The sequence below is a fragment of the Rattus norvegicus genome, chromosome 9 (genome assembly GCF_036323735.1).
Source record: "Rattus norvegicus strain BN/NHsdMcwi chromosome 9, GRCr8, whole genome shotgun sequence".
Classification (NCBI taxonomy): Eukaryota; Metazoa; Chordata; class Mammalia; order Rodentia; family Muridae; genus Rattus; species Rattus norvegicus.
This window is the reverse complement of record NC_086027.1, coordinates 53,683,504-53,710,963: the sequence shown is the minus strand read 5'-3', so window position 1 is coordinate 53,710,963 and position 27,460 is coordinate 53,683,504. Positions and strand designations below refer to the sequence as shown.

Genomic DNA, 27,460 nt, shown 5'->3' with positions numbered 1-27,460 from the left:
TTCCTTATAACAATGTTTATACAACAAACAGAAAGATATTCTTTATAATCATATAATCTTCACCCCTTGATTCATTATTATTAAAAAAATACCTATAAAGAGATTGAGAGAGAAATTCTCTTACTCTTAAATAAATGTTTTTTTTTTTTCACTTCAACAACTGATTGGTCTACTAAAGGAAATTGAGGTGATGAGTTCCTTAACAATGTGGGTGATAGCTTCACCTTTACCTTCATGTTTATAAACAATCTTATTTTCAGCTATGATAGACTTTTCTTAAGTCTAGAGTGATAGTGTATAAAAATGCTTATTGTAAGTTGCAACTCACACTGTTTTCTTATCTCTAGAATTGAAACCTTTTCAGGAAGAGTTACAACTACTTCTCCATCTGAAGAGAATGGAGATAACAGTAGAGAAAGAGCTTTTTCTTCATATGATGACTGTGAATTTCAAGAAAGCCATTTTTGTGAAAGTCACTCATCTTCAGGTGGGACTAGTGGACCTTTGTCAATGTTTCACTCAAAAGTAAAAAAAATTTTCATAAGCCACAGAAAAGATCAGCAAAGTAAATATCAAGAAATACACTTTTCTGCTAGTAATTTATTTTCAATAATGAAAAGCAACAGCACAAAAGACTCACTCCCTGATGATGTTAGCTTTCAAAGCACTTTTCAATTTATAAGAGATAAGGATCTCAATGTGACACCATGCCCCCTTGTCCATTTATTTCTTTCTGGTGACCAAATTAGACAAGTAGAAGAAAATATAAGAAGAAAAATCCCTGTGAACCCCAAAGCTCGGTCAGCTGATTCAAAAGATCAGCAAAGTAAATATCAAGAAATACACTTTTCCACTAGTAATTTATTTTCAATAATGAAAACCAACAGTACAAAAGACTCACTTCCTGATGATATTAACTTTCAAAGCACTTTTCAATTTATAAGAGATAAGGATCTCAATGTGACACCATGCCCCCTTGTCCATTTATTTCTTTCTGATGACCAAATTAGACAAGTAGAAGAAAATATAAGAAGAAAAATCCCTGTGAACCCCAAAGCTAGGTTAGTGAGAGAAGCTGATTGTCTGCACCACCAATTTCAGGAACCATTAATTTATAATGTACATTCTAATAAAATATTTAGTCCTCCCAAAGCACAAGATACTTTCGTGGACCAAAATGCCATACAGAATCAAATGACTCATGAAGCACATTTTACTAGACAAACCCAAGAGTTTATTTATAACCAAGAGTCAGTCAGCACGCAGCACAGTTTTGCTCAACCTCTAAATTTTATGACAATGCCATTTTCTAGCAGCATGCAAGACTCCTTCCAGGCCCAAGATATATATCATAATGATAAGAGCCAACATTTCATCGATATACCATGTATTGTTGAAATAAAAGGCTCAACCAAGGACATAAAGTCTGATGAACATATCAGTGGGACCCAAAATTCTATTGATTTTAATGACCCAAACAAGAGTAGCTATTTAGTCAAAGAGCAACGTAGTGATTTCCAAAATGCTGAATTTCTATCTTTAAGTTCACATTCGTTTGCTGAAGCTGTGACACAACAAAACACAATGCCAGAAGCCCAGCAATTCATGGCTTCATTGGATTCAAACCAGTATCATGCATACAGTTCAATGTCTCTTTCATCCATCATTAAAAAGCAAGGGAGAAAGATACTAGACAATGAAAAAAAGCTTAGACTTAAAGTTCTATCTCTAAAAGCAAAGAAAATGTCTTGTTCACAGGTATTTCCAATCATAGTATGTCATACTTCAGGAAGTAAGATTGAGTTAAGATGTAAGAAGAAAAAAATAGTACATCAAAGGAAAATAATGTCAGATATAGCATTGTACCTTATTTCTAAGCTAAGCTCTAAACTCATCACTCGCCATGTTAAAAAGTATTTCATAAAAAGTCTAAAGATGGTCATTCCAGACTTAATAAATCATGAACATTTTCTGCAGGAGCAACATAGATTAACAGATACAGAAAAAACCAATTATCCAAGTTCTACTGATAGAGTAAGCTTGAGTATTACTAAAAATATAGAACACTCATCCATGATCAACACTAAGGAAGTGGCAGCTCCTTGTTCATTATTTGAAACAAGTAGAGACGGAACTAGTGAGGACTCAGTTCAGCACACACTTGACCTGAACATTCCAAAGCATGAGGCGCTTTCAGAAGTGTTATCAGAGTCTCTACAGAAAGATGTTTCATTACCCAAAATAGAAGTTCAGAAGGACATACAAACTACAAAGAATGTAGACGAGTTGACACTCAGTATACCAAACACACAAAAGTGCTTTCTAAACGAAAGAATACAGAATGCCAAAAATTTAAAAGAAATCGATCTGAGCTTTTCAGGTATCAATTTACTTATTACCCTAGTATCCCAAAAGCATGAGAAAAATGAATTGAAAGATATAAATGTTCAAGTGATTACGAGAAGCATAAATCTGAAGGAAGAGAAACCACTAATGACTATTACAGAATATGACAATATTACAGAAACTGACAGTGAAAAGCTGGAAAGCAACGCCTCAAGCAATACAAAAAATAGACATCAATATGAAAGAGTGTCAGATACCTCTCATGATACTATGCAGGCTATGATTTCTGAACCCTGTGATATGGAAATATATAGCAAATTAAAAGCCAAGGCAGATACACCAATAGTAAATTATAGTCACTCTGAACTACAAGAGAAACTACTAGATGAAAAGAAAATCCAGGAACTAAAGCACATTGATGATAGCTCCATAGTTAGAAAGCCACAAGAATGCAACGGGGATAAAGAAAAAAGTACAGAAACCGTTCCACTGCTGACAGAAGACTTGAGAGTCATTGTATGTCTTAAGCAAAAGGTTGAAAGTGTCCAATTTGAAATGGGACAGGAGCACTTAGAAAATAAAACAATTCAAAGTAAAGAGAAAAAAGTAGAGTCACAGACTATTTCTACACAGACGGTATGGGAGACCAGCTCATGTCCTTCGACAGAGCCACTACAAGTTGAAAAAGTGTGGCAAAGAATAGACAAAGCTACAGACACAGAAGAGGCTGCAGGTCCCATGCACCCACCTTCAATGCCAGAGAACTTGCCTACTAGTGAACATTTAATTGAAAAAACAGAATGTTGTTTCCCTTTTAATGGCAAGGACAAAAAGTCATTGGATGGTCCTATTACAGAAGACAAAGAAGATTGGATAAAAGACTTATGTGCAGTTGCCACAGGACCTTTCAAAACCAGAAAAAAATCATCAGGAACAAAAAATGTAATCAGGGTCAAACATAAAATTATAAAAGTGAAGAAACCTGCATTTACCCAGAGACTTTGTGTTAGGGCATGTGACACTCTGATCCGTAGGAGAAGAGTGGGAGGCAGCTTTGAAAGCACTACTAAACAAATGCTATGTAATGCAGCGTTGGCACTCAGGCCTCTCAGTGTTCACCCTCAGAGATCTAGCATTCCTAATAATACAGTAAATATCCAAATAGCACACCCCAAACCCCAAGTTGAAAAGGAAGAACATAATTTAGATTCACTTACTAAAGAAAATGAAGCTAGCAATACCCTAGAAGTTCAGTCCTGCCACGGTGGGAAAGTGGTGGGACAGGTGCTGCGGGAGAGAGGGGCTCACAGTAAGAGGAGCTTCAGTTGTGATACACAGCCGGTGAAGGAGGTTAAAATGGAGAGTGAAATGTTTCAAGCAGAATTTTACACAGAAGCAACTGAGAATCCAGTTGACTCATTAAGAATGGATTCGCTTTATGTTGAGAATATAAAGAACAGCACATCTACACAAACAGAGCTCCTAAATTCTGCAGAATCAGAGTTGGGTCCTCCAACATCAGAAAAATTAGTGATGGGAGACTCTCTGAGCCAGTCAAGAGAAAGCAGTGCTCTGAGTATTGGGAATGATGCAGAGGGAATTAGCTGCGCTTTTACGCAAAAAGCTCTGTTGTGGCTTTTAACTTACTGCATGCCTATTTTGACTCGATCTAAAAAGAAAAAAGACCAAACAAAATTCGCAAACATAAGTATAGTGAAGATGAAATATGTAAAGAAGGTGAAACCACCAGCTTCAAAAACATTCACTATCAGAGGCAATAAAAAGTCAAAATTAAGCCTCAAGGCCAAATTTAAAAAGATAAGCCAAGCTAAAGCATTTTTACCTGAATGGCAGAACACTGTTTGTTTAACCATTGATAGTGGATTTCGGGAGGTGTTCCATCATGCGCAACTAAAGCAGGGAGAGCAAGCAAGCAAAGTCCGTGTTGCTTACACTGCTGGGAGTAGTGAATTCTACAATAGAGAGAAAAAACCTCAAAAAGAGAAACAAAACCCCTTTCTACAGCATGGCCAACATCTGTGGGCTGACGCAGATGAGAGGACGGAAACTCTCCCAGACCTATCACTCTCCCCTATATGTCAAAGACCATCTGTTAACAGTCAAAATATAAAAATCCAAAACAATTCCCTGCAAAATGCTTTAAAGGCTAACCTACAAATGGATCCCCTAGAGGCTGAAGGATTACAGAAAACTACCAAAGCAGAAAATGGTGTAAACTTTCCTGTGGTTCCTAAAATTTTATCTGAAGTAGGGACCTTTTCGCCTGGTGATTTTGCAAACCAAACAGATGAAAATTTAGAATTTAAAAAAATCTCTGAAAGTAAATTAGATTTGTATCCTGTAGTAAACTATTCAGAGACATCAGCAAACCTGCCGGTGACATTCCTGCAGTCTTCCGACTCTGTTACAAGGTCCTTTGTTTATGGACATAAAGGAGAGAGAAAAACACCAAGATCAAAGAAGCAGACACCATTGAGTCAGAGACGTAGAACTATGAGTGAAATAGAACCACAGACAGTTAACTTCAGGTTCGGCAAAAAACTGAAATGTAACAAAGAAATGAAAGATCTGCAGCAAAGAGCTAACATAGCAGCTGCCTGTTTGTACATTGTTCCTTCCAAGGCACATATTTTGTCCAAAATAAATATTAGAAGATCAAAACCCTGGACAGAAAAACAGAGAATAAGAAGACTTGGTCATTTGCAACTAATGCAAGAGAAGTCACCAAGCGGAAGAAATGCAGTCCGCTCAGGTTCTGCCGATGCAAGTAGTTTTTCTAGCCTGAGGAGCTATGGAGAGGAGGGGAAAGGGAAGCCAGAAGACTTCCCGACCTCAAAAAAGAGCCCTTGTCTTGTATTTGGTATGAATCAAGAAAAAGACCACAATCTTCTTAGATCAGACAAACAACTGAACCAAGTAAAGAGAACAACTACTCAGGTAGTACCACAAATACTCACAGAAGCTATTTCATGTTCTGCAACATTCCCCATCCCAGACGAATTTCCATTGGAAAAGCCAGCACCCTATCTCAGCGTTTACCCTTTAAAGTTTGGGGAAGTCAAGAACAATGCATTATCTAAAAGAGAATGTGGTTTATCTCATGAAAGACAACCCAACAAACACACTGGTGACAGTGAAAAGGAGGCAAAGGAACTATCGGTCTCATACATTAATCCAAACCATAGTAGGGAAATGAAATGTTACTCAACCCAAATGAAACACACATATCAGGAGAAAAACTTTGCGGATGAAACTTCCTCTTCAAACAATGCTGCACCTGAAGTTAATATGAGCAACAAGATAGAGAAAGGCTCACTGAGCGAGAAAGCACCCTGTTTCATGCAAATGAAGTCAGAGACACTGTGTCACAAAGGGAAGTTTATTTCAGATGAAATCAAAGAAATTGATATTCAAGATAAAGAAGAAAAGCAAAATAATGACACATTATCAATGTTACTCCCACGGCATAGCCAACATTTTATCTTTTATTCACATCCAAGCAGGGATCCTAACTCTCATAAAGGAGTGAAACAAAGAGGGAGAGACCTTCTGTTCATTGTGGAACAAGATGTCGCACAGCAGAGTGAGTCAGCAGATAAAACTCTCGGAGAGTATGACATGTTTACATCAAGTTCAAAGCTTCATTCCCTAAAGTCAGAAGAGTCACAAATAGAAGTTCTTAACACTGTTAGGAAAAAATGTCCCAGCTCAGCTGACGGAGCTCAGGCACAGGAACTGAACAAGTGGACTAAGCTGGACAGAGATGAGCTTAAAAATGATCTACAACCAAATATCTTAGAGTCTTTGAATCTCTCAACTCCCGGTGTACCAAGATCTAAAAGACAGAGCAAGGTGTTTACAGACAAAACCTTACAAGGTAAAATGTCTTCAACAGGTGTGACTATGAAAGGAAAGAAAGCATTCGTTTCTAAGGTATTAACTATTCCACAGTGTGGTCATAGGAAAAAACTACTTCCCAAAACCTTGAAATCACAGATCTGTGAATTACTAATAAAATCTGGGGTCTTACTTGATAGTCTTAATATAATCATATTAGGAGACCCAACATTAGAGAAAAGTAAAAGATTAACACAGAAATTGGCAGCAATAGCGTTAGACACTTTGGATTTGTCCACACCTACATATAAAGAAAGTAAGAATTTAAAATTCATAGAAAAGGGAGATGAAATGAGTACCGATCATCTAGCTGCTAAAGCACGTGCTACAGAATGTGTAACGCCAAAACAATGTAAACCTGTGACAGTTCCACCCCTAAATGCCATCTCTTCTATGCCTGTGTCTCTCGATGTTAGTACATGTACTAGAGTAAAAGATAGGGATATAATGTGGACAAGATCTAGTCATGAGCTTCACAGCCAGTCCGTACATGAAGAGAGATCTTGTCATGCATACTCCACTGACAAGGATGCTACTTCAAATGGCACCAAAGATATAAAAAGTCAAGGTGAAGAAGGAAACCCACTGAGTTCCCAGCACTTCAGTTTCAGTTCTCAGACTACGGCAGGGCCTAATTCTGTGAAATCTGGTTTACAGTTGATTAATTCGGCACCGTGTTGTGAGTTAGAGAGAGCTCTATATGATGGGCAAGCACAGCCAGTCAGTGTAAGTAACCAGCCAAGCAGCACAGGAGGGGTAATGTTACAACTTCTAAATACAGAGGAATCTGAGATTGGCCCTGCCCCATGTGACAACACCTGGGATAGAAATCCCAAGAGAAAGTATGCCTACCCCATTTCTGAACAAAAAGCATGGAGTCAAAAGAACTTGAGGACTTTGAAACCTTTACAGGAGCCCAGCCTTACATCATCTGAAAAAAAAGGTGAGAACTGCACATTACAGTTTCCAGGCAAAAGAGAGGTGAGTCCCATGACAAAACAAGCTTCAAAGCTGCTTAGTATTGCAAGGCAGAACCCAAGAGTCCATAAAAAGAAAAGGTACCATAATAGTAAACACCTATTGAGAAAGATAGTGCATGCTATTGAAGCTGTTGAAATTTGTGCACTCAAATTGATAACTGATAAACTGTTACTTAATACAGCAGAAGGGACTGATTTTTATAGACAAATACCTCAAAGATCTATAGCAGAGGAAAAAGCAAAGTTACAAGCAAACTTAGCCACAACTTTCTTGGGACCTTATAATTTCCAACCTGCTTTATTTGACTTTAAAAGCCAGGTAAACATGATTAAATTACCAGAAAATGAAAGTGTGTTGAATCAGAGATTTTCAACTATGAAAAAAAAGAAGCTATTAGTTTCAAAGATAATTAAAATAAGTGGATACTCTATTACAAACCATAAGAAAGTTAAATTAAGAGTCAAAATGAAAGCCATACAACTCAGTGGAAACATAACTGATATACTTCAAAACACTGTTCACTTCATATCAACTACTAATAGAAAAAGTAAATTCAAAGCAGAGGGAAGTTTGGGAATATCAAAATTTACTCAGACACAGCCAATACATATGGAGTCATTAGTTGAAGACATGGAGTACAATGATTCTATTGACAAAGATGGTTCCAACACACAAGAAAGCCTCGAAAATGCACTTTCAAATGTGAGGAAGTCACAGAATTGCTTAGAAATCTGTGAGCCGGCCAATGACACTACCAAACTTGGCAAAAAGAAAACTGACCAATCTTTTTTAAAAGAAAAATCTCCATTTTATTTGACAGAAATTGTTACTTCTATTACCAGGAATTTAATAACTTCCAAAGAATTTAAAAAGCAGATTGGTAACATGAGAATGCCTAACCTGTCAGCTCAAAATGGTGTGCCTTCACAGGTAATGGAGGCCACAGATTCACAGTCACCTCATGTAGAATTTGAGACACTAAGAACCCCAGAGATAAAAGTAGATAATGATGAGGTAAATACAAACATAAAATTTGTCTATCCATGTATTCAACATATAAAAACAGAACTATCCCATAAAATATGGGATATTTATAGAAAATCTGCAAAAGGAAATCGCTTGAACAAAGCAATAGTGAAGAGGAAAGAGGAGTTTGGACAGCCAGTTTTGTTTAAAATACCTTCACAGAGAGTCCAGCCATTTGAAGCAGATCAAATGAGACAATCTCATCCTTTCAAACCAGAAGTCTTTTCAGCTAACATGGTTCACCCCAAGGACATAACGCTTCAGAAAAGAGCTATTTATTTAATAGATCAAGAAGGAAACACAAAAGCTGGAGAAGAGTTTGGCCAAGAGGCTGTCCTTCCTTGTAATGCACATTCTCTTCACGTTGAAAAGCAGAACAATGAATTTAAAACAGGTTGGAAAACAACGTCTTCACCTTGTGCCCTGCTCAAGAAACAGGAAAAGCCTACTATCTTAGAACCTATGTGGGGATCTTATGCGAGTGACCATACCTATCTGGAAACCACAAGACAAAAAGATAAGGCAAAAGTATTGAGTATGAAAAGTGCTGTGTGTGTCAAACAAATAAAGCTGAAGGCCAAGAAAACACCAGTTTCTCTACTTCTTGCACATGGGGGCAGAAGCAGTAAAAAAGAACTAGGACATAGCATGCAGCATCAGAGCACATTAGAGCTGAGGAGAAATATAAAAAACCTGTTTGGAAAAACTAATTTGGACCCCAAGTGCTTTATCTCCCCAGTTAAAATACTTACCAGAGTAAAACTGGAGAGAGGCGAGTTGGAAGAGAGCAAAAGCATTCTTCCACAGGTAATTCTGGAGAAACCATCTAACCAAAGGCAAATGTCAGGCTCAGGAGGTGTTGATGAATCTAGAAAACTAGAAGAAAATATTAAAGAGGCACATGATCATAGCTCTTTCAAGGACACTCACCAGCAATTTTGGGTTAAGTCAGACCACACTTGCAAACCAGAAGATTTACGAAGAAGGATGAACTCTGAGTTAACGTCACAAAAAGCAGAAACTGATAGTCTTGGGCTAGATAACCCAAGTACTATAAGAACAAATGTCTACAGTGACCCACAAGATAGCCTACAACACAAAAATTCCCTGGAGAAAGGGACATGGAGACCAGAAATGGCTCTCCAGCCAATGAAACCGTTTTCTCATTTCAGAATGACAAATGAAATCATAATGAAACAAGATATCAAGCCATCAAGTCCACAGAGGACGGTAAGACTGGAAGTAATGGACAAGCCATTCGATTCAAAGGAACTGTTGCTTACTCCCAGTTGTATGGTACAGCAACAAAATCTTTTCACAGATCCTCTTCTGGGATCCATTTCCCCTCATGTACCACACCAGCCTCATACTGAAGAGTCAAAAGAAGTCATGAAAATAAGTAATAAAATCTTAAATAATTTGACCCAACAGCAAAAGAATACCCCAAATGAAGACGATATTTCTGATATGGATCACATGCCAAGAAGTATTGAAAAATTACTCTTGCTTATTAAAGAACAGGAAAAGAGAAGGAAAAAAAGTAGAGGGGTTAAAAAAATTGAAGTAGCAAAAGACATAAAAACAACAATGAGGAAGTCAATTTCATTTCTAAATGATTCACCATCAAGGACGCAATTTATCAACAGTGGTATGTCCAGGCAAAGAGATGGGACAGAGCCAAAAAGGAGTGTAGACTCATTGTGCAGAGAGCAAAGGCTGTGTGTACAAGGGATCAGCCTAGACGGTGTTTATACAGATGAGCCTGCTTCCAAAGTTACACGTCAAAACAGAAGAACACCATTCACAGAAAGTGTCCTGTATCAAAATAGGACAAATACGAAGGTGAGGAAGACAACTTCTGGAAGGCTGCTTAACATTGCAGGATATAGAAGCCTTAGCTTCAGAAAGGAACTAAGACATAGCATGAAGACACAGAAGGAGCTGGCACAAGTAAAAATGGTGGCAGATTTAATTTGGAAGGAGTTGTGTGCTTCTGGCTACCTTGCATCTCAAATAAAAAAACTTATGGAAGTTAGAGAGGGGAAAGGCAAACTACAAAAACCATATATTCCTCCACAAATGACACTGAAGAAAATGAATGAAACTAAAAGGTTATCTGTACAGCCAATATCAAGCACTGTCAGAAAACCAACACAATATACTATAAAGCACAAAGAACACCAAATGGTTTTATTAGATATTATTCCACAAAATAAAGATCCAGTAATGACTGGTCAACAGGTGAAGGAGCTTAGACTTATCAACTTCAATTCCCATTTGGAACCAGAAGCATACCGTGTTGTATTTCCAGAGACGGGAGAAACTGATTACAGTAGGCTTGAGGCTCAAAGACCCAGAGAAATTGCAGATTATGAATTCTCCACTGCACAAAGCATAAAGCAGGGAGTTGTGAAAGACTCCGTCAAACATGCACTTTCAATTCCACCCAGGAGAGGAGGACCCAAGAAAATAAATATATTAAGTCCCAAAGAACATGACGTATTTCTCATGGGGCTGGATACTTTCCAGGAAAAAGCATGTAAGGTGCAAGAACTGCTTAAACAAAGCACTCCCAGGGTAAGCTCGGGGTCTGTTGCCTGTCCAGTTAAGCAGTCCTTTGACTCAGAAAACACTAAGGTACCTAAGAAAGTGGGTATGTATCATAGCATAAAAAATATTTCCCATATCTCTGGAAAAGAAGGATTAAGAGAAACTGACACAGAACTAGGTTCCAAAGCACAGGCATCTCTCTGCCCAGATCTAGAGGCTCTACACAAAACAGTTACAGCTCAGAAAGACTGTACAAAGACCACTCAGAAGCCTAGAATCATTCCGCATTCTGTACATTGCCACAAGAGGGCTCCTTTCTACTTAAAACAAATCTGGAGTCCGACAATGAAGGACAGTGGTGTAGGGCCCAAAAGGGATCTCAAGGGAAAAGAAAAGGCAGAACCAGTTGACAGTCCATTAAAATTAAACAGACAGAAAGTGGACAGTTCCAAAAAATTGAGGCCAAGATACTTGGTTATTTTTATCCAGAACAAAGAACAAATTCTGGAATTTTTTTTATCTTGTATATTATATCAACTTCAGTATGAAAATACACAGAAACAAATCTCAGCAAAAGCAGCTCTACATCCAAAAGTTTTTAAACCAGTGGTAGAAAAAACATCAAGTGAAGTAAATGTTCTAGGAGATCAATCTTCAAGTTCAGAAGGAGTTACCCTGCATACTAAAGGAGGCAAGGATTGGCAAGAAAATGCATGCAAGGCTTTCCAAGTGTCTAACCCTCAATCTTTGATGGATATACATAGGATTACACCACCACAGATAAAGAAGGCATTAAAAGCAGTAGGTAACCTGGACTATAACACCTTAAATAGAGAATATGGAGAACAGCAAAGAAGAATAAAAAAATTAAACCAGCACTACCTGCCATTTTCTTTCAAGAATCCAGAGGAACATGTATTTTGCTCCCCAAATTATTCTTATGTCCAATCACATTTAGAGCCTCAGGCAAAGGAAGCATTGTCAAAAGAAGCCAACACATCAAGCAGGACAAAGGGGCTAGATTTGTCATCTACAGATCAACTAAGTACTGCATGTGAATGTAGACCAAAGTGGATTTTTCCCTCAATTATTTCAGAGCAATCAACAAAACAAGATGAGGTGGTGCCTTTGGAGTCAGGCAGTAAAACTATAAAATGCCCAGGCCTTTTGTTGTCAGAAAGAAAGCAGTCATCTGATGGAACACAGAGAATTGAATCAGTGTCAAATGATCGCTTGCCCATGCTAAGAGTCAGCACAAAGGAATTGTTATCACATAAAGCAACAAACGAGAAGCAACAGGAGCTATATCTACCTGAGGTGTTCATGCATTGCCTTTTATTATACATGCAGTGTTTGCATGAAAATGTAAAACTGAAGGATAACATAGAATATGGAGTTATGAAAGATATAATGTGCCTTGAAAGAAAAGCCACAAACTTGAAGAGGTTAGAATTTCCACCTAATACGTCCACTGACTATGCTGTAAGCCATGAAGTAGAACCACAGTGTTCCAAAAGAGAAAAAATGATATGCATGAAGCATAGAAAGGATAAACCAGGTTCAGTTGTAATAAAAGCATGTGAACCCTTCTGTTTACCTCACTTCAAGTTGGATAAAGAGAAAATTGATGTGAGCATCTCAAGAAATGTAAGACAAGAAAAGTACAAATCACAGGAAGAGGAGTCTGACATAAAAGAAATGAAGATGGCTGGAATAACAGGCTCTAACATTATGTTAAAGACAAAGGAATCAATACTGTCTTATTCATCCAGTGGAAGGAGATTAACTTTAGGCTTTGACACTACAAAACAAGGCAAAGTACAAGAAATGTTAAGTAAATCAGACATGAAACAAACACAATCTTTTATTTCCTTACCATGTCTATCACAATCTAATTTAAATACAGGAATAAAAGTAGAAAAAAATAAGTCAGAACTACTAAAGGACTGCCTTCCACCACTAAAGCCCCTGCTATCACTACAAGGCAGAAAAGTACCATTTTCAAATCCATTTAATAGAGATAATTTATGTGACTTAATAGAATTAAATTATCTTCCACAGAGGAAAGAATATAGGAATAATATGCCACATTTGAAAGATATAATAACCCTGAAACATATTGCTCGGAAGGGGAAAAAGCCACCTTTTAAATATTTGCTACATGAAAAGGAACCATGGTGGGACAATAAAATACAAAAATTTATTCAGGGCAACAAAAATAATCTAGATGTAGTTCAGAGTAAACCTTGGGATTCTGTTCCTTCTTCACCTTTTCTGGAATGGGATCCTAAAACAATGGAGGCGTATTTAAGAGAAATCACGAAGTTGTGCCTTGGATCACCAGCAGTGTTAGAATTGTCAGGTGCAATGGGAATGTACCGAGAGCTAACTGATGGTGTTCTAAGGAGCATTAAAAAAGCAAACCATATGCCGCTGAAAGAGAGATTGCAGATAGAGCCCAAGGAAGTATTACATTCAAGCAGACTATCTTTGAGACAGAAACTGTCTTCAGCATCACAGGAGTTACAATATAATGCTGAAGAAAAGGAAAAAGGGATACAGGGATATAAAAAAATGAAGAATTGGAACAAACCTTTCATGCATTCTCTTTCTTACTCTCACGTGGACACAAGACTAAATGGAGAGGAAGCTATGCAAATAAAAACCCAATCTTCTAGTCATTGCTCAAAGCTCCAAAGACCATCAAATATAAGGGAAATTGTTTATAAGAAGCCTGGTTTTGGACCTGTTTTGAACAGTGTAAAACATTCCTTGGAATATGTAATGCAGAAAGAAGAGAGTACAAAAACAGAAAAAGACATCCATTTGAAAGAAAACCAAACAGTTTCACAGAAAATTCAGTTAGACATCAAAGAGACAGAGCAAGAGCTACAAGAGCTATGGAATAAAGATGAACTAAATGCAGTTGCAACCGATACCAGCACATGGACACAGACAAATGTAAATGAAAACTTGGGACATTTGCAGGAAAGAAAATGCAAACTAGGTGACAGTTTGGCCTTGGCATCTTTACCTCACAGTGAGTTGGGCATAGAAATAATAGGGCAGGAAATAGAATCCTGTTCTCTGCTTTCACAGAGTATGGAATCTTCAGATTCAGAAAAATTAAATTTTACAGCATCTTCTTTGAATGATAACATAAGTGGTACAAAAAGGTCAAGATGCTTGTCATCTAAAGAAGAAGATGGAGTAAACACATTTGAAAGAATCACAGCGCATCCCAAGGCCAAACATGTGAACATGAAGAAATCACCCCTTTTATGTGTGCCCAAAATAAAAAGATTCAAAGCGGATCTTGAAGAGCAAAGTAAAAAGAAGCATGAAAGTAGTAGGGAAAAAGTCATGCCTCTGAGAGAAACATGTTCTGCCATCACTTCTTCAGATGTCGTTAACTTTGACACATCAGAGGAAGTTGAAACAGAAACAATGAAAAGTCATGTGCCTTACCCTGTGCTAAAAATATCATTGTCTGTAGGGCAAATAGGATCTACGAAGACTATTGCTAACAATTTTAATAAAAGAAAACTACCTTCACCATGGGAAGAAGAAGAAGTACAAACCCCAGACATTGATAATTTGACATCCTCCAACAGCTCAATTTGTATGACAAAGATATCGGCACCTTCTCATGTGTCCAGTGTCAAAAAACACAGAACTGAACTGAGCAAGAAAAGAACTCATTGTTGGAATAGTAATGAAAACACAGGACGGAAACAAGAAAGGGCAAGACGCTGTAGTGAAGTTGCAACAAAACGTGATGCTTCTATACCATTGCTTACAACAGGGCAAATAGCACCCACAAACCAAATTTCTACATGTTCAAAAAAGAGGAAAATTCTTCCCCCAGTGCAGAAAGAAGTGCAAACCCCAGCCACGGATTGTTCAACACACTCTAGTGGCACGGTTTTAAAGGCAAAGATATCTGCACCTACTCACGTGTTCAGTCTAAGTGAGCGCAGTACCCCAAGAAAGAGGAAGACTCCCCATGGGAAAAATAAAGAACAGGTAAGACAGAAACAGGAAAAAGCAAGAACGTTTAATGTGTTTGTAACAAATAGTGATTCTTCTGTGTCTTCTGGAGTGAATAAAGAGAAAGATATACAGGGAAAAACACAATTTTCTCTTCCACTATCAGAGGTTAAAGATATATCAGACTCAAACCGAATAATATGCGTGAAACCGTCAGGTTATGTGTTAAGGAGTGTAAAAGAATCAACACAGGAAGAAGGAAAGAATATACTCAGAAAAGAGATGAAAGAGGAAACGATCCCCAAATCAATAGATAAAAAGGTAAAGAACCTACCACGATCATACACTGTCAGTATCAAAACGTTGCAGAGCAAAATCCAGGGAGAAAAACTTTTAGATCTGGCAAGTACAATTGTAAAGTTGCAACTCAAGAAATTTTCAGGTTCACAGACAGCTGATAGAAAAGTTTACAGTGAGATTAAATTACTGAAAGAGCATGTGCCCCAGAAAGAAAAGGCAGGTAAAATAAGGCATGTGGGTGTGAACAGTAGCATAGTGCATCCCAAAAATATACATTTGAAGGCAAAGAGATCATCTGTTTTACCTATGCAGAATTTGAATGACTTTCAGTGGAAAACTAGAAAGCAGGGGGGAAAGGTCAAAGAAGATAGAAGTGAGCCACAAATAACAGTAATTAAGAAGTTGAGTGAGATAACCACTGCTATGTCTCCCCAGCCTAGTCTTAATGCGAATATGGGAATCAAAGAAGAATGTGCACCAATGTTAACAAGACCCTCTGTTTTAATGGGACACTTACAGAAATCAACAGATTCTGAAAAAAGCATTTCCATTCAATCAACTACTGGAAATTCTTCAAGTAGTCAACACAGTGAAAAACATTTGTCAGAGGAAAAGAAAGAAGTTGGAAAGCAAATAGCAAAGCTCATAATAACCCACAAATATCTAGAAATAAAAGCGCAGAAACCTAAAAATGAACAAGGCTTGGCTTTGACTAAATCTTCTTTATCACAAGATTTGCCTCATCCCCAATCGTATGAGAAAAGAGAATGCAGTAACACAAAACTGAGACTTAGAAATCCTGCTTTGCAGAGAATATCAATGAAAGGAGAAACAGTACCTAGAGAGGTAGGTATCACTGTTGGTGATACCATGAAAGATGTTAAAAATCATCAAACGCCTCAGAGAGAAGAGCCATGTAAAAAAGAAATAATAGAAATAACAGACAGGAGAGGCACAGATATAACTTTGAAATCACGGAAATCACTTCTGTCCCAGAAGCTCCACAGAACAGAACTGTACATGCACATTAAAGACCCCAATCCAAAGAAGCATGATGATAACAAAAATGAATCTCGAGTTTTGAGGAAAATGTACACTTCCAAAGTTTCTCTAAGCGGTGTCACGCAGTGTAAAGGTGTACAAGTAGTTGAAGCAAACCATCTTCTAGATGGTTTAGAAAGCAAACCTTCTTGTCCACTCCCACAAATTATTCCAACATTATCAAATGCAGAAAAAATAACACAGAAAGAGGACATGTGTACTCATGTCGGAAAAGGAAAACAATATTCAAAACAGATAGAAAAAACAGTAGACTTGACAATTGAGGTGCCTGGCAAAAAGGCAAAGGTCTCACCAATTTCATGTTTTCTTAGTGCAAACAAATTTGTCCTGAATATGAAGGTTCTGGAGAAAAAAGTACACAAAAATAAAAGTGAACTCACTGTGGTTGCATCACGAACTTTCTTGTCCATACCATCAGCCGGTTCTAAATATTCACAGGACAAAACACAGAAAGGCACAGCAGGATTTATAAAATCCCATCATCCACAAGAAAATTTCCAAGAACCAGCAGATACCCAGAACACAGCAACCAGAGAGCTGAGTGAGGTTGATTGTAAGTGTATTTTCAAGGCACCAGAACACAATGTGCTACTGAAACAAACCAGGCTACAGAAGTCAAAGTGTATGACTAGGACCCTGCCAATAAGTCAACATCCACATATTGAATCAGATCGTCGTAAACCAATCTCCCCACATCAAATTGATTTCACAAAATTAGGTGCCATAATAGGGCAAAAAGTGCTGGATATGTCCTTAAAATGTCAAAAGGGTCAGCCAGGAAAATATAAAAAAGAACCTTCAACTAAAACTTTACATTGCAAAAAGAAAAGTGAAATCAAAGATACTTTAAGTCATGAAGCTAAGTTTCCAGTTTCTCGACTCTTTTTTTCAGAAAAGATACCACTTAAAAAACTAAGCACTGTCCATTCAAGTACATCTCAAGATAAGGGAAAGCAAATTGTGAGGACGATAGAGCAAGCCAAGCCTTCAGCCAAAGGTGAGCTACAGGTTAAGCCAAAATCCTTTCCTTTTCATAATGTCCCAGTACCCAGCAGAAATCAGTGGACATCTTTACAGATAAATGTGGATAAAAAAACTGTAGTGAACATCAGTCCACAAACATCGTCAGGGGTACTCATGAATACTAAGGAGATGTGTGTCACAAGAAGGAAAGAAGATCCACCAATGATTGTTCCTGCAGAGCAAAACCTTCTAGAACAAAAATTGTCTCAAACAAGCAGTCTTAATTCATTGTATGCCTATATTCCTATTTGTCCTAAAAGCCAGAAAATAATAAATCTGAAAAGAGAACTGAAACCCAAATATTCAACTATGAGAATTCCAAAGCACCCAATTTCAAAGATGCTTGGTATCATGGGATGGAGTAGTCCAGGCAGGAAGAGGAAATTAGAATATGCCTTCAACAAACCAAAAACCGTGGTTCCAAGGAGTAAAGATACCTCTTCAGGAATCATTATCAGAAGTCTTTGTGTTTCCATGATAAATCCACTTCACAATGAAGGAATAGTTGAATCAAAAACAAATTCATGCAGGGATGTGAGAGTCAGTCCTTCTAAACTCCAGGAGAAATTACCAGATTCTAGAAAAATTGAGGACATTTTAATACATAGACACTCATTTGACACTATAGAAACTCGTCTGGGAAGAACCATGAGAATAGATGTTCCATCTCCGGGCCTACAGCCACTGTCTGAGACCCCACTATTAGGTAAGATGAGCGAATGCCCCTTGCTTTCAAAGCAAGGGGAAGCTGTTCCAGGAACTATGCCCACAATATTTCAAGATAGAAAAAATGAAGACAAAACACTTATAGAACATTTGTTTCCCATTTATAAAATGCTTAAAGGCGTCTTTGAAGTCCCTGTAGAAAATAAAATCCAAAAACAAGTTCTTCCTGAAAGACCAGGGGAATTAGAAGCCTACAAGCCCGGTGACGCAAAAGCACCTCCTTTGCCGGAGAGTCCAACCATACCAAAAATATGTGCCTCATTGCTACATACGCCTCTTTTAAAACAGCTTACTCCAGAATTAAAAAATAAGCTTACGATGCATCTAATTTGCAAAGCAACTGAGATAAAATTGAATCAGATACCAGAGATAGTGAAAGCATCCTTACAGAAGTATGACTCTCACCCCGCAGGGACTATTTCAGAAGATCACAGTCACAAGTTTCATCTGAAACCTATAAAAACAAAATGTAAGCCTCCAAAAGTTGATATATGTGCCAACTTAAAAAACAAATATGAAAGAGATTTTCCTCCTCTCAGCTGTGTAAAGACATCAACAACTAAAGTTTCAAGTGGCAACAAGGGCATGACAGAACCAAAGGACATCAAAAAGCGAAAAAGTGTGACATTGTCGGCAAGTTTGATTAATCTCCCCTTAACTCATGTTCTCCACAAGTTCTCAAAGAAAGAAAAGGACAACCTTTTTAGGCATCTTTGTACAAAAACAATGGAGATACAAACAAGGGGCCTTCCCAGAATAGCTGCGCAATCCTATGCCTTAGCCATTGACCAGGATAAACCAAAACCCTTGTTTAAGTGTATACATTCTGCCACAAAAGTGCCAAAACGAACAAACAGAGTTGTAGTACTGTTTGATGAAAAGTCTTTTTGTGAAATTGACAGTGATTTGCAACATAAATATCTCCGCTCTCTCCCTAACCCTTCTGTCACTGTGGTCTCTACACCAAAGGCACTTCCCAAACACACTTCCAAGGTAAGTAAGTGTTCAGGCTCACCACGTAACAAAGTCGGTGGCAGTGCGGAAAGCAGTACTCTTTCCTTTGACAAAGAAATTTTACAACATGTTTCTTTCCCAAAGATAAATCCACAAGAAAGCTCATTATGCTTCAGAAACATCCAGGAGCCAACTAATTCATTTTACCCTTGTCTACAAGGCACTGAACAAAATGATATAATTCTTTCAGATTTAAATTTACAGATGACATCAGAAAAAGATAAAAAATCCCATGTATGGTTTCAAAAAGCCAGTGCATACAAGCATTCTGTTTCAGGAACTCAGCAAAATACTGCTGGTTCACATTCATCTTGGATTTCTGACGACTGGACGAAGGTCCCCACAAATACTGAGACTTCAACTGAGATGGGCGAACATGAAGCTCCTGAAGAAAGTAACAGCGAGGAATGTGTGTTTATAGAAACCAATTTCTACTTAACTCAGGATTCAGAAGACTTTCCGTCTGCGGTACCTAATGCTGGTCCATCGGCAGATATTCACATAGGTGATAAAACAACTTATTTGAAACCACTTTCCCATGAAGATCCAAAGGACAGCCATACTAGAACCCTTAGAAAACACACACCCCCTGTGGCACAACCTCTCTATCAGCCTCAGCATAGGAAATGTAGGTCAAACTCCAAAATGCAGCATACTGACTGGTTGACTCACAATTCATCTAGTACTGTGGAAATTGAGTCTACATCATCTTCCATAACGTTCGATAATGGAAAGCACTGGACCGAGACCACATGGAGTAGAACGAGCTTCTCTTTAACCTCCTTAACAACGGAGTCGGGTGTTAAATTGAATCTTGCAAAAAAACATGGCAACTCTCACATGAATCCACAACTCAGTGACAGAAAGAAGGCTAGATCTGATATATATGGAAAGTCCAGTGTCTATCAGAGCTCACATCACAGTCACTTACACAGTAAACAGAGGCAGACAAAGAAGAGACAAGCCCCTCAGATGCTAGGGCCAAATGCAAATGCCCATTGGCAGAACATCAGATTCTATTCAGAAAGAAAAGAAAGCCAGCCCTTTTTTTATGTCTGTGTACCAGCAGACTCAATGGATGTTATTCCCCAAACCGTTCGCTGGGTTATTCCCCCAAAAATTTTACAGAAGAGAAACTTCCAAATTCCTCGAGTAGCAAATATTTCAAATTCTTGGAACTTCTGGAGTTCATCCAAAAGGCTGTTGGAGTCACTTACAGGGGCCTTTAATACAGTCCGTTAATATCAACTGCATGTGGGTTCTTCTGAATTGGAACACTGTTTGCTACTGTGATATTCTATGAAAATAAAATAATAGAATGTCATATTGCCTTGAGATGTGAGATGTGTTTACTCAGCTTGTCTCCTGTAAAGGTAGGTGCATGCAATTGTTCTTGAAGGCTGGTAGTGGGGCATGGCTCTGTTACATCCTACCAGGTAAGAGCTCTCCCTTCAGTTACTGCTGCTTCTTCATAATCCTAATGTGAGAGGTTCATAGACCAGAAACCGTTTTCCAACACTTTCCTCAGGGCTGAAGGGTGAGTGGGAAGAATATTCTATTTGGTGGAGTATAGGTAGCTGAGATGAAAAGGAGGAACATGGAGATAAAGAGGCACTGTTTTAGACAGTACAAAGAGGTCCACACTGTAAAACAGCACAAAACCCACTGCAAGTACAGAGTTTTGCCCACTCAGTTTGACAGCCATGCTGAATACCTCAATCTTTTTTATAATAAAGAACTCTGAGCACTCAAACCCAAAGACCAGCACCCATTAACTATATTCCAGAAAAGCAGCCATTAGTGCAAACTACCTCATCTATAGTTATCCCACTCCTCTGTCATTAGGATTTTGGAACAAATCCTAAATATATCATTTCCAAAAAAGGGGGGGTATGAATTGGCATATCAGCATAATGGCTTTTAAGATAACCAGATGCCTCTGCCGCATCGAAAAATATCACAAACTGTTTCTTAAAACCCAACTAGAGTACAGTAGTGACACATTTAAAATAAAACGTATGCTTCAAAAGACTGCCACTTTTGTTCATACAAAACCCAACTGTAACCGTGAGTTTAATTCACAGTCATGAGTATAGGGGAGAAAGAATTTAGTGATTAGGTACATTGCAATGGCTATTCTTGGTTGTCTACCTGACTACATTGATGAGGCACCTTCTCTTAATTAAATCATTTGAAATAAAATGATACACTTTAAATCTAGATCTTTAATCCAAGAAAAATTCAATGTTTTTGAAGGAACTGAGGTCACAGGCTCTTGTCTGGGTTTCTTGTAGTTTTCTCACCAGCACTTAGAAATCTGGTCACACAACCCTATACTTGGACTGTGTTTCAACAAAAAGTTATTTGTTGTTGACAATTTAGAAGATTTCTGTCACTTTTGCTAACTCTGAAGACTTCCAGACTAGAAGACATCAGAGATGGTAAAGTTCAAGCCAATAAATTAGAATGTATATAGCATGTGATGTTATCCACATGTACCTTTGTTATTTGTATTGGGGACAGGACTGTACTGAACAACAGAAAATTCTGGTGACCCTTTATGGGTCACCTTATTGCCTTAACACAGTCTAGAATCACTGGTGGGAAAATCTCACTGGGGAATTTTTCTAAAAAAGGTCGGCCAATGGGATTTTCTTGATTAGTTGATATGGGAAAACTCAGTCCATTACGGGTGGCACCATTTCCCTAGACCTAGGTCCTGGGCTGAATGAAAAGAGGAGAGCGAGTTGACATTGGCAAGCATGCATGCATGCATGTTTTCCCCGTCTTGGCTATGGATGCAATGTGACCCAATGCTTCAAATTTCTGCCACCTTGATTTCCTAACAATACTGTACTGTTGTCTGGAATTGTGAGAGAAATCCTTCCTTCCTAAATTGCTGTTGTCAGGGTTTTATCAGCACAAGAGGAAAGAAAACCAAGATACCTCTGTCATTAGTTATAGTAAATATATATTCATTTTACAGTCTGATTAGATTATACCCTTTTGTATTTCTCAGTTTATGATTTACACATTTGTTGTGTGAAAGTTTCATCTACAATCCACTTTCCAATACCGTAGTTTTCCCTGATTTGTTCTCCATCACTCAAGTTTCTCCAGTTCCATGCACCATAAGAGGCTTTCACATTGTGACTTAGATTCTGGCCCTGATGGTGGTGTCACCACAGGGTTGTTTTCATGGTGAGAACATGGATCTTTGAAAGCTATTACTAGACCAGGAAGACATAACTGTATAGGAAGGGAATGCCAGGCATATAAATACAGATAGCCTCTTAATCCCGGAAAGAATGCATCCTAACTCAGCCCCTCCTGATCCCAATCCCAGAAGCATTTTCAGCTTCTCTAGTCCCACTGGATATGAAGATAGCTACAAACAACAAGTCAGAGAAGAAAGAATGCTTTTATCTACACTGAATATATATATATATATTACTTACAAATTTCAGAGCCCTCAAAGCTCAAACTACTTTAGCATATATCATATATATGCTTATGTAATAACATTGGTTTATCAACTTCCATATCTGAGCAACAAATATTTATTCAAAGTTTCCCACGTGCCAGACATCATCCTGAACAGTGAAGCTAGTAAAAATTCGGAAGCACAATCTCATTAGGGAACTCATAGAGAAGCACAACCTTAAATTGGGGAACTCAGTATCAGGTGAAGAAGAAAAATTAATGTCCTGAAAGGCTCCTCCCTCCCTCCCTCCCTCTCTCCCCCCACCTCTCTCTCTCACACACACACTCACACACACACTTATATGCTAAAATTTCTTCCTGGTGGTAGATAATAACATCAGCCTCTTCCTCCTAAGATATGAATGAAAATCCAAAATATGATTTCACCACAGTCCACCCAGGAGAACTAATGAGTTCACTGTGCTTATGTACAAAGTGTGGGTGAAAAGTTGAGTGTGGACAATTCAAAGTAGTCACACTGGAAAACCACCTATCATGGATGATGACTTCAGCATAGCCACATAGACGGAGCCCTCTTCAAAGTCATCCTTAAGTCTGTGTACTCTAACATCTTTCTGAGACTCTGAGGCCACATTTAATTACAGTAGAATTTCATACAGATGTGTGATGGGAGCCAGTTTACTAATTGTTTAGCACTCTAGTCCTGAAAGGGAATGTCAACAGTAACCCAGGCCTAGTGAACTCTTGAAGGTAGGCACAGCTGATCACATAAAGAGGATGGCAGTTGGGCTAAGCAGACAGTGCCCTACAACATACACACATATGAGAGAGACAACACACACACACACACACACACACACACACACATACACACACACACACACGAGGGAGAGAGACAGAAATGAAGAGACAAACACAGAGACATACACACACACACAAAGACATAGAGTCACACAGATATACACACAGAGATATACACACACACAAAGACATAGAGTCGCACAGATATACACACAGACATACACACACACACAAAGACATAGAGTCACACAGATATACACACACAGTACATATAATCAAGGATGGGCACAGACATACATAAACCTAGCCTTGTTTCAACCCATATATCTGGTATTTTTGCTAAGACCACATACAATTCTTTGGGCTAACCCATCCATGTAGAACTACCCCTTTAAAGTGAATGGTTACAAAAATATCAAGTCAAGTTTTCTGATGAACCATATGACTTCTTTGACATATATATGTGGTGGTTCTTTGCACATGTTAAAAATGTGGTATATAAAGTGGAGATGTTGTTTTTGTCCTATAGACTGTGTCCTTTGCTTTACAGAAGCTCAGTTTCATGAGATCCCATTTATCAATTGTTGATCTTAGAGCCTAAAAACATGACTAAAGCCCTGAGGCCCAGCAGAAAACTTGGTGTTCTGTTCAGGAAAATTTCCCTGTGCCAATGTGTTTGGTGCTATTTCTCACTTTCTCTTTTATTAGATTCAGTGTATCTGGCTTTATGTGGAGGTCCTTTGTCCATTTGGACTTGAGCTTTGTACAAAGAAATAAATATGGATCAATTTGCATTCTAGTGTATGTAGACTGCCAGTTAGACCAGCACCATTTGCTGAAGATGCTTTCTTTTTTCCACTGTGTGGTTTTGGCTTCTTTGTCAAAGATCAGGTGTTTATATGTGTGTGGGTTTATTTCTGTGTCTTCAGTTCTATTCCATTCATTGACCTGTCTGTCTCTGTTCCAGTGCCATGCAGATTTTATTACTTTTGCTCAGTAATACCGCTTGAGGTCAGGGATACTTATTTGCCCCAGAAGTTCTTTTATTGTTGAGAACTGTTTTCAATATCCAGGGTTTCTTTTTTTCCATATGAAGTTGAGAATTGCTCTTTCCATGTCTGTGAAGAATCCTGTTGGAATTTTGATGGGGATTGCATTTGAAGCTGTAGATTGCTTTTGGTAGTATGGCCATTTTTACTCCGTTAATCCTGTCAATCCATGAGGATGGGTGATCTATCCATCTTTTAGGTCTTCTTATATTTTTTTCTTCAGAGACTTGAAGTTCTTGTCATACAGGTCTTCTTCACTTGATGGTTAGAGTTACACCAAGATGTGCTATATTATTTGTGATTATTGTGAAGGATGGCTGCCTATTTTCTTTCTCAGCTGATTTATTATTCATATAAAGAAAGGCTACTAATTTATTTGAGTTAATTTTATATTCAGCCACTTTGCTAAAGTTGTTTATCAGCTGTAGAAGTCCTCTGGTAGAATTTTTGGGTGCTCTTATATATACTATCATATCATCTGCAAATAGTGATACTTTGACTTCTTTTCCAACTTGTATCCCCTTGACTTCCTTTTGTTGTCTTATTGCTCTAGCAACCTACAGATTTAGAAAAGATCTTCACTAACCCTAATATCCAAAAGAACTCAAGAAGTTAGACTCTAAAGGAGAAGAAAGCAGTCATGGGGACAGGGGTGGCAGCAGAAGGAAGGAGGGACCTGGGTGGGAGAGGGGACAAGGAGGGGAAGAGGGGAACATGATCAGGTAGTGTGTGCGTGGGAGAACATGACTAAAGCCCTGAGGCCCAGCAGAAAACTTGGAAACAGGCAACCTCCGGAAGTAGGAGGTGGGGAGACCATCTAGAACATACCATTGACTTGGGAGGTGAGAGACTCTCAGGACTCAAATGGAATGACCTTGGATGAAGTGCTCTACATTGGGGAGGGGCAACCTGTAGAGTCCACCTCCAGTGGAGGGACAGGACATCAAGTGGAGGGATGGGGTTGCCATCCCACAGTCAAAAGCTCTGACCCAGAATTGTTCCTGTCTGAAAGAACTGCATGGACAAAAATGGAGAAGAGTACAAGAGAAAGGAGGTCCAGTGACAGGCCAAAATTGGGATCCAACTTAAGCGGAGCCCTGGGGTCCTGACACTGTTACTGATGCTGTCGTACGCTTGCAGACAGGTGCCTAGCATGGCTGCCCTTTGAGAGACCCAACAAGCAGCTGAAAGAGTCAGATGCAAATACTAGCACCGAACCAATGAACCAGGGACCACTGTGGTTGAATTGGGGAAAAGTTGGAAGAAGCTGAGGAGGAGGGCAGCTCCAATGGAAAGACCAGCAGTCTCAACTGACCTGGACCCTGGACATTTCCAGACTGAACCACCAACCAGGCAGCACACACCAGCTGACGTAGGACCCCTGACACACATACAGCAGAGGACTGACTGGTCTGGCCTCAGTGAGAGAAGTTGCCCCTAACCCTCGAGAGACTTGAGTCCCCAGGGAGTGGGGAGGGAGTGGAGAGATGGAGACATCATTTTTGGAGACTTGGGGTAGGAGGTATGGAATTGGGAGCAGTCCAGTGGTAGACCAGGAGGGGGATTAAGTCTGATTGTAAAAAAGGATTAAAGAATAAAAATACATTTTAAAAAAATGGGGCACACAACAGGAACTAGATGTAGATCTCTCCTGAGAGACACAGCCAGAATACAGCAAATACATAGGCGAATGCCATCATTAAACCACTGAACTGAGAACGGGACCCCCGTTGAAGGAATCTTAGAAAGGACTGAAAGAGCTTGAAGGGGCTTGAGACCCCATATGAACAACAATGCCAAACAACCAGAGCTTTCAGGGACTAAGCCACTACCCAAAGACTATACATGGACTGACCCTGGGCTCCAACTGCGTACATAGCAATGAATAGCCTAGTAAGAGCACCAGTGGAAGGGGAAGCCCTTGGTCCTGCCAAGACTGAATCCCCAGTGAATGTGATTCTTGCGGGGAGGGCGGTAATGGGGGGAGATAAAAATGGGGCACAGAGCTAAACACAGAATTCTCAACTGAGGAATCTCAAATGACTGAGAGGCACTTAAAGAAATGTTCAACATCCTTAGTCGTCAGGAAAATGCAAATCAAAACGACCATGATATTCCACCTCACACCAATCAGAATGGCTAAGATCAAATATTCAGGTAGCAGCAGATGCTGGTGAGGATGTGGAGAAAGAGAAACACTCTTCCATTGCTGGTGGGACTGTAAGCTGGTAAAACTATTCTGGAAATCAATCTGGTGATTCTTGAGAAAATTGGAAATAGTTCTGCCTGAAGACCCAGCTATACCACTCCTGGGCATATGTATACCCAAAAGAAGCTCCAGCATAGAACATGGACACATGCTCTGCCATGTTTATAGCAGCCATATGTTTTTTGGGTTTGGGGTTTTTTATTGGATAATTTATTGATTTACATTTCAAATGTTATCCCCTTTCCCGGTTTCCCCTCTGGAAACTCCCATCCCATACCCCCTCCCCCTGCTTCTATAAGTGTGCTCCCCCACCTGCCCACTCCAGCCTCCCTGCCCTGACATTTCCCTACACTGGGGCATTGAGCCTTCCCAAGACCAAGGACCTCTCCTCCCACTGATGTCTGACAAGGCCATCCTCTGCTACGTATGTGGCTGGAGCCATGGGTCCTTCCATGTATACTCATTGGTTGGTGATGGTTTAGTCTCTGGGAGCTCTGGTTGCCTGGTTGGTTGATATTGTCATTCTTCCTGTGGGTTGCAAACCCCTTCAGCTCCTTCAGACCATTGGAGACCCCATGCTCAGTCCAATGGTTGACTGTGAGCATCCACCTTTGTTGTATTTGTCAGACTCTGGTAGAGCCTCCCAAGAGACAGCTATATCAGGATCATGTCAGCAAGCACTTCTTGGCATGTGCAATAGTACCTGGGTTTGGTGTCTGTATATGGGATGGATCTGCAGATGGGGCAGTCTTTGGATGGCAGCCTTATATGTAACAACCAGAAGCTAGAAACAACCCAGATGTCCCTCAACAGAGGAAAGGATACAGAAAACGTGGTTCACTTACACAATGGAAAACTATTCAGCCATTAAAAATGAGAACATCATGAATTTTGCAGGCAAATGCATGGAACTAGAAAATATCGTCCTGAGTTAGGTAACCCAGACCCAAAGGACGTGTAGGGTATGTACTCACTGATAAGTGGATATTAGCCAAGATTTCCGAATACTCATGATACAACT

At 39.0% G+C, this 27,460-nt stretch overlaps 1 protein-coding gene across 2 annotated transcripts in view; it reads left to right on the top strand.

Moving 5' to 3' along the window:
• The window catches only part of Ccdc168 (coiled-coil domain containing 168), a 38,098-nt gene extending 17,838 nt beyond the window's left edge, over positions 1-20,260 (top strand). For both annotated transcript variants that reach the window (XM_017596797.3, XM_017596796.3), the window contains exon 4: positions 348-20,260. In XM_017596797.3, the coding sequence (XP_017452286.1) occupies positions 348-20,178 (19,831 nt within the window). In that variant the 3' untranslated portion in view covers positions 20,179-20,260. The remainder of the gene's footprint in view (positions 1-347) is intronic.
• The last annotated feature ends 7,200 nt before the right edge of the window (positions 20,261-27,460 follow it).